At 34.3% G+C, this 11,985-nt stretch overlaps 1 protein-coding gene across 1 annotated transcript; it reads left to right on the forward strand.

The window, feature by feature from the left end:
* The first annotated feature begins 2,635 nt into the window (after window positions 1-2,635).
* LOC141648976 (uncharacterized) lies at window positions 2,636-3,298 on the forward strand. Its single transcript, XM_074457684.1, has one exon. The coding sequence runs from the start codon at window positions 2,636-2,638 to the stop codon at window positions 3,296-3,298; it is 663 nt and encodes a 220-aa protein (XP_074313785.1).
* Window positions 3,299-11,985: the final 8,687 nt, after the last annotated feature.

Genomic DNA, 11,985 nt, shown 5'->3' on the forward strand with positions numbered 1-11,985 from the left:
GAATTTTAAATATTACTCGGCAACAATTACAACATATTAACTTGTACTAATTGGCTTCCAACAGGAAAGGAATGGCGTGACTGAACAGGAAGCGTACCATGTTCATTGCGGTAGACAAGCGGGTAATCTGTTTCGAACCAACGATCATAAGGCGTCTAAAGTCACAAATATTGAGCTGATGACTATGAATTTAGACAAAGGAATGGTCGTTCATATGGGATATTTAGTCTTATTTGGGTATCATACTACCAAAAACGCCCAAAAAAAAAAGAGCAATTGAATATTGTACGAAGTTTTTTAAGAAACCTTTTAGTTTTGATTTTGTATGTTGCATTTTCAGAGGCATTTTCCGCCAATTATTGTCATAGTAATAACTACAGAATGTCTTACTTTTAACCTTTTGCTGTTGAAACTTCGTAAATGCTATACCCATGAAATGTTTAAACGGTGGATCATGGTAGCGTGATTTTCTTTATCCTATTTTGAAACTATGCATTAGTCTTACTCTCACTGACCATTTCACCAAATTGGGGCACTGCGCCCGATAGGGCGCAGTGCAACAACTAGTTAACATGAAAAAACCAAATAATCGTCACATATTTATTACCCAACGTGTATATGCAATTCGGCCAAATAATGGTCTTCCTTCGAGCCAACCATTATTCGCATGAACTACACACACTAAACCAAAAATTGAATTTATTTTTCTTAAAACTTTATGGGCATAATCCTTATGAGTGTCATAAACATAATGACACTCCCTTAACTTGATTTTCATATTCAAAAATTGGCATCCCCATCAACACAAGAAACCTAGCACAACATTAAGTTTAGTCTTTGGACATAAAACTAACTTGTAAGTGGTCATCTTGGTGTAGTGATCAAGTATTAACAATAAATTCCTGTCAAATATTAAGCCTTCCTTTGGGCCGACTTAATATTCACATGGAAACCTTACAATTGTTACATACTTACCACCACAAGCATGACTGAATTTCGGCCAAATAATAGCCTTCCTTTAGGCCGGCCATTATCCGCATGAAACTCAATCACACACTAGTCATAATATTCTAAATAATTCAACTTACACAATAGAGGTTACTTTGACAACTTATTGTGTCGATCAAACAACCTAAAATATTAGACCCGTATATATTAAACCAAATAGCCAATATTTTAAATCTGAAAACTAGTTCTTAATTACTGAATTAACCAAAAGCGTATATTCTTAATTATTTTCAAAGCATGATAGGTTACTGGTCTTGTCCTGAATTTTTACCATTAAACCCCAGTAGTAAAAACACTAAAACATAATAACCAAACATCGATAAAAGCCGAATTATCAACTCATCAAGCCATGCATTCTCTTATCACCAAAAGAAAACATACAAGGACGAGAAGACCGAAAACACGCACATGACAGACAAAACCATAACACCATCATCGTCATGCGTTAGCTATATCACTTATTTTTAGCCTTGATGATTTCATTAATCATTGAAACTCCATAATATAACATCCATCATGTAATCATGTCATTAACTATTAATAGTGATGAAAAATCTAACCAAACATGTTTCAATTAGATTAAAACACAAACCACCTATCAATATAAACATGGAGAAGGTGTTAACCGTAGCCAATATATCTGCAAAACTTAATCTTTAGATGTAGCAAACAATTTACCAAAAAACATATTGCCCAGACACTTAAAGTTTTGCCTTTAAACCACGTGTCTAAGGATACCCACAAAATTATTAATTGGTTTATTAATCCATAGTCATGCCCAGATAAAAATATCGGCTAACATGATTACTTGTATGTATGAAGAATGGCAATATGCCTTTTACCCGTATTGATGCCAATCTTAAAACAAGAACTTAAAACCAAGTTCAATCCAAAATCAATCAAAATCAGGATCACTATTAACAAACAAATTGTTGTTGTTTACTATCCAAATTATACCAAAAGAAAACTTAACAAGCATTGGCTAAAAACCTCACTCAAATCTAACGGCGGCCAAAACAATACGTTACGTATTCCTTATCTAGTTTACTTATTATTTTAGTAATAGCTAGAGTGCTAGAATTACGAGTTCAAGCATCCGTAAACTTTTATCAAACCATAGTATCCTTATTCTCCAACATAGTAAGAGGATTATACATCTGATGTATTACCTCCAATTCTATAGTTTCTGAGCATTATAATAAAGTTTTTGAGTTTTGTTTTAAAGTTTCTGAATTTTAATATGAAGTTTCTGAGCTTATTCACTTAAACATTAAGCTCTAAAAAATTAGAATAAAACTCAAAAACATTACATATAAGTTTAGTTAAATTTGAGTTTTGACGGAAAAAATATTAAAATCTAACTTATAAACTTTATTATGCTCAAAAAAATACACATATGCTCAAAAATAAATAAAGTTTGAGGTAATAAGCTCAAAAAAAAAATACATATATGCTCAAAAAACAAAAAAATTGGATGTAGTACATCCGATGTATGTTCCTTTTTCTCCAACATGTGCCATGAAATACCGAATACCGAATATCAACTCCGAATGCACACCAGACAAAACTCAATAGTGAATAATTCATGGTCAACGGATCACGACCAACACATTGCGTAGAACACTTAATGCATAGTATCCTTCGAATAACTCTAGCTGGTCATGGAGGAAGATTTGTCAGGTCAAAGATCTTTTCCAGGTCTCCTACCAACAGCACATCTGCTACTGATCAAGGAAGAGAATACTCTATAGCCAAAGGTTATGATGTCATCAAAAACAAAGGGGATAAAATCCATTGGCACTGTTTCGTCTGGAACAAACACACGGTCCCTAAGCATAGTTTCCTAACTTGGATCTATATGCATAATGCTCTAAACACCAACGCAAAACTACACAGATTAGGGATAAGTGAGGATGATACCTGTGCAATCTGTGGAAATGGCCCTGAAACGTCCTCACATCTTTTCTTTGAATGTGAGTACAACTCTAAAGTCATCTCCCTCATTGGCAGTTTGATTGGAGAGACTATCCCATCAGATGCATCCTCTGATTGGAGACGAGGCCTAAGTGGTCCTAGGCTGCGGAAAGATATCATCAATGCCATCATCAATGCCTGTTTATATGCCATTTGGAAGCAAAGGAACCTAAGTAAACACGATTTAATCCTGATAACACCAAGCAAACTTGTAAATATGATCATCAAAGAGGTAATGGATCGGACCTTGAGGTTTCGTGAGAATCTGGGACTGCGAGACAATGATCTTCTGGAGAGATTACAAAATCGCCATTGATTGCAGACTGTGAAGATGAATTTGAAGGAATGTGAGACGAAAAGAGGAAAGTGATATTTCCCTGGTGTCGTGTTTTGTTTACTGATAAGGATGTGTCTAGATGCATTTGGTTTTGTTGTCGGTTTGGGCTGCTTTTTGGGCCGCTATAGACTAGTGCAAGTAGTTTTAGGTTGGGTCTTTTGACCACTAATCTACTTGGTGTATGGTGACGATTTTTCAGTAATATACTTACATTTTACCAAAAAAAAAAAGAACACTTAATGCCTTATCAGTTTCAGATCCAAATAATTTAATATGAAGGTGGCTCTGATACCACTTGTTAGAATTAATCCGAATTGAGACCATAAACTTCATACTAAATTACTCGGTATAAACTGTAGAGCGGAAGCGTACCTGATTACATGACGAAAGGTTGGGATGAAGCACCTGAAGGGACGGTCTTCGAATTAGGTCTTCTAGTAGGCACACATACCAATAGGGACCTCTCTACTGGTGGGATGCAGGGAGATTAGGTTATTGTGTGCTACCAGGGACTATAAACCAGGTGACTTATATATAGTCTCCTTAATATAATGCGCCCATCATGCATTAGTAACCTAATGGGTATCTACACAATTAAGATATCCGGCCCATACTTTATAAGACGTAATTAATATGCTCGTATTATATTATCCAGATGGATCACTATATTGGGCTAAACGTAAAGGATAGCAGACAAATACAATCTGTATAATAGTGTGTTCACATAAATAGTATTGGACCCAATATTCTTACAGCTAGGGCTTGGTCTAGGTCTGGTGATGGTAATAGTGGCGGTTATTGGTGGTGGTCGTGATTGGTGGTGTAAACCGTGTCTTTTGTATACGTTGCGTCGGGTTCAACTGTTGTTGGTGTTAAAGCTGCGTGGGAACCGTGGTTGGGGATGTCGTGGGAGCAGGTCAAGACTGGTGGTGCCTTAGCTGGTGGGTTAGTGAAGTGGCTGAGTAAGTGGTGGTTTGTTGGTGGTTTTGGTTGTGATGGTGTATAAGCCGTGGGTGTATGGGTTTGCTATCGGGCTGTTTTTGTTACTGTTGTTTGTGCCGTTGTTGTTGCTATCCTGGGTGGTTGTTGCGGCTGCTGGCCACCGTGGCCAGGTGTGAGGTGAAGATGGCCATGGTGGTGATGAGTGATGGGTGGTTGGCCGTTAAAATTAGGGTTTAAGAGGAAGAGTGTGGTAGGTAGTGTGAAACATGGGTTTAACGTGAGTATGGGGATGTTAAGTGTTATTTAAGACGGGTCCAATTAATTATTTACATGTCGTCTTATCGTCTTATAATTAGATTAGTTATAGTTATGGGTCGGGATTTGAGTTGGGTTTGAGACGGGTTTTTACGTAATAATTTACACGGGAAATAATTAATATAATAAAGTTATAATTGATTAAATAATGTAATGAATTGAATAATTAATAATTAAATTATTTATTTATTTATGTGACGGCTTGTTGAAGATTATTATTAATTGAATTACTACTTGGATTTCATTGTCTGGAGTATTTGCTAAGGTAGGAATTACCTACTCAACTCGTATTTTATTATTATGCGAATGTATATTGAGTTGTGATGGATGACGAGGTTAATGTTAATATTATGAATGAGTATTGGAAACGGAGTATATGTGTATGCTAAGTTATTAACGGAGCCGTATGACTGGATTGTTATTGTTCATTATTGTTGGTTATATATGGTGTGGTGCGATGGTTGTTCAGTTGAGCATAACACGGAGGGTGTTACTGCCAGTTGTGCATAGCGAGTAATCGTTACTGCCAGATGTGCATAGTAAGTAATTACTACTGCCAGAGATAGTTGTGTATAGTAAGTAATTACTACTGCCAGGTGAGCATGGTACGCAAGTACTACTGCCAGTTGAGCATAGCACGGTGTTAAGGGGGTTGTGCTACTGCCAGTGTTGTAAGTGAGTTGTATGGATGAAGTGATGAGAATTTGAAGGATGTGTACATTGGTTGGATTATTATTGTTGTTTAGTTTATTCCTACTCAACCTCGTGGTTGATAGTGTATTCGTGAACACCTGTGATGAACCGTAACTGTGGAGCAGATTTGACAGGTACTTGCGCTAGCTCACTTGGGAGCTTATGGGGATGCGTGGGGACTTCGGCCAATCTACCTAGAAATTTAGACCACATAGTTCTTTATTCACTTTATTTATTTCCGCTGCGAGTTGTAATTTATTTTATTTAAGTTTTAGTTTGGATAATGTGTAATAAACATGTAATCGCTAAATTTTATCTAAAGTACTTTGCTTTGTTATACTTTGTTATTCACTACCTCGGGAAACCGAGATGATAACGCTCTTATTTATTTGGGAGGCCTAACTAAAAGCTCCTGATTAAATGGGGGTGTTAAAATTATTGTTGCCAAGATTTGTACATACTACATACAAAAAAATGTTAAAACCAGCAAACTTCTTCATTGAGCGACCCCAACCACCAGTACCATCTTCGCCCTCCCAAAACTATCCAACCGCCTAACACCGGTGATCCTAACACCCCCATCCACATCAAACAACCCTCTGCCCCACCAACGAACTCCTCGTGTCGTTCTTAACCGCCACCGTCAATTTCTAATCTCACAAAACCAATACCGTATGTATATAAACCAAAAAAAATTCTAAGCAGCAATGCATCAAAGAGATTAAGAGAACATTATACGTATTAATAATTTGTAATTAATGAGTAAAATACTTATTTTACATAAACATTATACGTAGTAATAATTTGTAATTAATGAGTAAAATACTTATTTTACATTCAATTTGTAATTTGTAATTGTAGAAGATTAATTATTCTAAGAGGTTGCACGATTAGAGAGGGAAAGAATCGGATTTTGGTTTTTTTGGCAAGGGTATAGAAGTGGAAAATTCTAGGCAAAAGGTAAGTGATAGGCTTATCGCGTACCTAACAAAGATACTCTAAGCTTATCTAACAAACAAATGTAGTTAGAGAAGTAGGGGTCGATCTCAGGGAGACGGTAGATGCAATATGACAAGTTATGGGTAGAATTCTATCAAGGTCGGTCACGATTTGTTTTTGTTTTGGTTGTTTAAGATGAAAACAGTTATGTAAATAAGATGTAAACAATTATGATAAAAGATCTAGGAGGAATGGAGTTATACATGTATAGATTAGCATAAGACGATGTCAAATTAGAAGAACATAGATACCAATTGTTGTTTAGGCTTTTAGCAATTTCCCTTCGGCCTATTATTCAACCATAGAACGATTACTAATGAGCTTTCGCACAAATTAGTTCGGTCTACTAAACATGTTTTGCCTAATTCAATTCCCGACTTTCGATTTTAGGAAAAGAATAACAAATTAATCAACGATCATGACCAATAGTCAAAGATTAACAATACGAAACAAGCATGAATTATAAATAACAAATTGATAAAAAGATTCTCTAATCTAACATATAAGAAATGCTAATCAAACATGGTTGCCCCGCCCCTAGATTAAAAGACTACTCGCACATATTTACGGTAAAACCAACAACGATTATATATATAAACATAAACATGATAACGATATATAAAAATAGAAATGAAATGATAAAGTAGATTAGGGACAGAAATTATCAACTTGAAGAAAACAAGAACAAGAACTTGAAGGAAATAAGAACAATATAAACTCGGAAATCAACTTGAAATAACTTGAACGACTGTAGCAAACGATTACAAACTAAATTATTAAACTAGGGTTTGATGTTAAACTGAAATGTAAATTATTGGACGATGAAATTAGACGGAATACAAGAGTTTATATAGGTAAATGGGAGAAGTTGAAGCGTTTTGGCGTTGAGAACCATGTCCCCGGTACCCCAGGAACACGTCCCCGATCGGGGATGCAGGTACCCAGCCGTGCTTCGACAATTCCTCAATTACAAGTCTCATGAATGCTTCCCCTGGGGGTAGGGGACATATCCCCGATAGGGGACGTAGCAAATTGATTTTGGAGCAAATTTGTTCAATAATTCCAATGATTCACATCCCCTAGGGGTAGGGGACGTGCATGGGGACACGTGCAACTTCTTCAAAGCTCCATATCTTCACTCGAGACTTGATCAAATCCCGTCACTTCTTCCTTGGGTCCTGTGAAACATCCCAAAATGCCCTTTCATGGCCGCAACTCGTTCCTCATAGCCTTATGTTCCTTGGTAGATGCCAAAATGGTAAGAAAAAGCCATGAATTCCTTCATTTCAAACAAAACACAACCAACACATGCAAAGTACGTAGAATATGAAATTAACTCAGATAATCACTTTGTAAAGTGCAAATGACATGTGAAAATGAGCTAAAAAGGGGATTTAAATCCTATAAAATAAGACACGTCAGTAAGTGTTAATACTTACAAAATAGGGATTATAAACACGTCAACCATCTAGCGTGTCTGTGTTCCACACCATGTCAGACACTGACCCTTGCACGACACCCAGAAATATGTGTCAGACACTTGACTAACCATGTCTAATTTTAATTATTTTTTAAATTTTTTTATACCCATATGATGTAATTTAAAGGTATAATAAAACCATGATTATCTTTTGCATATGTAACATATTTTCTGTATATGTCGGGATATGGTTTATTATTAATACGAATTAAGGTTTTAATTCATTAGCATATAACTATATAATTTTAATTTTTAAATTTAATATAAAAATACTTTATGAAATACGGAGTAGTACTTTTATAACTATAAAATATACCCGTATATATTTTATTAAGTTTATATAAGGTATTTATATCCAATATTTTATGTGGTGTTATATCATGTATCTGTTTTGTGCTCTTGTCCGTACCCGTGACGTTTCAATGCAATCTAGCTCGCAATAAGCCACATCCTTAGTTCCTTCATATTACTCTTCAAAGTCGGCCAAACTCCCAAATTGGTAAAAAAAGTAGAGAGTTTTGGACAAATTGGTAAAACAAGTAGCATGTTGGACAAATTGGTAAAAAAAATAGCATATTGGACAATTTGGTAAAAAAAAGTTGGTTAAGTGATATTTAGGCCAAAATAAATAAATAATATTAAATATCTGTTCTTAATGTTTTAATGGTAAATAATATATATCGACTTAATATATATCGAGTCGGATCGGGTCGAATCATTTCAGATTTGGGTCATTTTTCAGTCTATTATTCAAGTTTATTGGGTCAATGGTTAGTTTACAATAATAAACATTCGTGTCGGTTCATATTGGTTCAGATCAATTTGGATCACGGGTCATGATAGGATCCTCAGTTCGGGTATTGCGTCAGTTTAATTAAATCCTTCAGCCAAGTTAGTTCGGCTCAGTTTTTATTATTATAGTCTCTGGTAGTTAATATAAATTTTGGGTAGAGAAAATAACTAATGATTTTTTAAACTATTTTTATAGTCTTTGGTTAATATAAAAATAATTGGCCCAACTTGAAAGACATGACCCGAGTTGACACGACACCCAAACTAAGGAGCCAAGAATAACCCGTAACTCGAATTGATATTAACCAACATGACCCGACAAGAATGTTTATCATTGTAAACTAACCATTGGCCCTAATAAACTTTATAGTTTAGACCCGAAAATGACCAAAGTTAGAAATGATTCGACACGACTTGAACTTATCCGAGTTCTAATAAACCCGAAAATGACCTGACCCAAACTCGACCTAATTAACCCAAATGAATCGTAAATGTAATTTCAAGTCAGAATAAATTTAAGTCGAGAATATATTAAAGATCAAAATATTGTCCGCATATATTACTTACTAAATGTTCATTAATAAAAGTTTTTTTTATAATATTATTTAGGGTTATTTGATGGAAATAATCCGAACTTTAAGGATATTCTCAAAATAATCCACAATATGTTTTAACTCAAAATAATCCGCACTATAGATACCCTCTTCTCAAAATTGAAAAGGTGACAGGATACCTGTTAATCAAGTAATTGCTTTTCTTTCTTTTTCCTATTCCCGTTCACCAACTTATAAGGTTATTTTCAGTCGTTGGCCTATCAAAATAATCCTATTCTCAACTAACTAATAGCTAGCAGTAAGAAAGGGTCGAATCCACAGGGAGGCGAGTTAATTAATCTAGTTTGTTTATATTTAGATTCGTCTTATAGGTAACAATTTTATGGGGTTTTGTTTGTTTGATTTCTAAACTAATTGCGATGTAAATAAAGACAAATTCAATAATATTAAAGAGTCTAGAGATTGGGTTCACTAGGTAGTCATCTAAGGGTGAGATTTAATTCATTAATTGAACAATTTATATTGTTGAAAGTCATACGATCAGTGGATTCTAATATGTCTTTTTAGATCTAAACTTATTATGTGATCACTATTATTAAGTCAGCCTAATTCAATTATCGTGGCCTATACTAGTCTTAACCCAGTCGGTGAAAATCCTAGTTTGCAAGACTAATTAACCAACTCTGATCAGTAATTAATTAATTAGATGTAAGACAACAATTGAACAACAATCAAGAGCAATTTAACAATCAATTCATTATTTAACCCTTTTCTAACAACCTAGATTCCTTTTTACCCTAAATTATGAAATTAGCTACACATACTAACGGTAATAACAACAATAATAATTTTAGATGATGTAATTAAAAGCATAAAAGATGTATAACAAGCAATTAAATGAAATAGAACTTGAATTAATAATAACTAAAGAAGGATTAGAGAGTACCGTAATTAAAGAGTGTTTAGATCCGGAATCAATAATAATAAAACTAAACTAAGAGTTTTAGACAGTTTTCTAGGGTAAATCTAAGTTAGGTAAGATAAAGCGTAAATAAACATAGGGTACGAATTGGGTATTTATAGTAAAACACAACCGACTTAAGGAAATTGTGGAAAATCCTGAGAATAGAGTGTACTTGATCGAGCCTGGGTGTACTTGATCGAGTACATAGCCAGTTGATCGAGCTTGCCCGGGTTCGATCGAGTATGCTCCTTGTTTCAGCTCTTTTCTTCGTGTTGTCTTCTTACTTCTCTTCCTTTATTCTTCTAGATTCCCGTGTCATGCTTCGTGTATTCCTTCATGCCCACTCCGCGATTCCCATTTCATTCCTTTGCTCCTCAAATGCATCATTCATGCATTAAACACCAAATAGCGGAAGTACAACATTCTAACATAAAAGGCATGTAATTAATATAAACTAGCACGAAAACCGTATCAAAACTAAGGGGAGGCATAAATATGTATATAATTATGACTCATCACCAACAGTAAGAGAAAAAAAAATCACCAACACCAAATTCAAGATACGGAAACCCTCTTCAACCTTCATTCCATTAATTCCAAAATCACCCTCTTCAATTTACAAAGTATATCAGACAACTCAAATTAGCTTCAAGTAACACTAACTTTACTCCATTATCCCCACCAAATGAATGATGGCAGGCGAAATAATTACAATCAGATTAATTGATGAATTCCCAATTACACAAATCATTATGAAGAATTGAAGAAATTCAAGCAAACATTGAGTGCCACTGGTGTGGATTAATTGAGTATTTGAGTGCATTGAGTTAATTAGGTTTTTAGGAGTTAGTTTGGATTTATATGGAGGAGATTAAATTGGGGATTTTTTGGGTTTGATGATGCAGATGAGAAGAAAGATGCGCCGATAATCGGTGATTCGATTCGTAATTGTGTAGAAGATAAAATTGAACCATTTTGGACAGTTGATAGCGGGATATCATCTTCAACTCTTGCTTTAGAGTTTCACAATTGATAGCTTAATATGGGGTTTTTAGGTGATAGAAATGGTGGTGAAAATACAAGTTTTAATTTGGGTGATAAAGGAAAAAAAGAACACAATAATAGAGGTGTTTTAATGGTGAAGGCAAATTGGGGGTTTTGGAGAAGAATAAAATGGAGGATGTTGTTATTATTAATTAATTAATTTTTAAAAGAAAATGCATGTCAAGTAATATTTACCTATGATATCAGGTTAGAAAATGGGTGAGTCTATTATGGGAAGAGGGGGTCAATAGTACGGTTTATTTTGAGATTTAATGAAGTTGAGATTATTTTGAGAAGACCGCCTAAAGTTTGGATTATTCTTGTCAATTAACCCTATTATTTATAAATTTTGGCCTAAATATCACTTAATTAAATAATTTTTATCAATTTATGACTTAATCAAATTTTTTTTACCAATTTGTCAAATATGCTATTTTTTTTTTATCAATTTATTCAACATGTTACTTTTTTTTTTTTTACAAATTTGTCCAAAACTCTCTACTTTTTTTTTTTACCAATTTAGAAGTTTAGCCCTTCAAAGTCAAAACAAAAGATATCATGGGTCAAACCAGAGAGAATGTTCAATGTTGTCAATTTGTGAAGCATTAACCATTTGATGAATTGTAATATACTCTTTCCGTCTCGATTAATAGTTATTTATTAATTTTAATACAAAAATTAAGGAAAGAAAAATGGAAATTTTAAACCATACAAAATACAATGCCTCCAGTTTTTACGGGATATATAACTACTAAATAACACAGTCCAAAAGGGAATAGATATGTTTACTGGAGTCTGGATGGAGAGCTAGGTAGCACCAAAACAAACATGGACACGGATACGATATCCCATGTAATTTAGAACATAGAACACGCTATTTAAA

Source organism: Silene latifolia, chromosome 1, assembly GCF_048544455.1.
Source record: "Silene latifolia isolate original U9 population chromosome 1, ASM4854445v1, whole genome shotgun sequence".
Taxonomy (NCBI): Eukaryota; Viridiplantae; Streptophyta; class Magnoliopsida; order Caryophyllales; family Caryophyllaceae; genus Silene; species Silene latifolia.

What these genes read in the sequence shown, in the direction of transcription:
- LOC141648976 (XM_074457684.1), top strand. Translation starts at nt 2,636, where the DNA reads ATGCATAGTATCCTTCGAATAACTCTAGCTGGTCATGGAGGAAGATTT.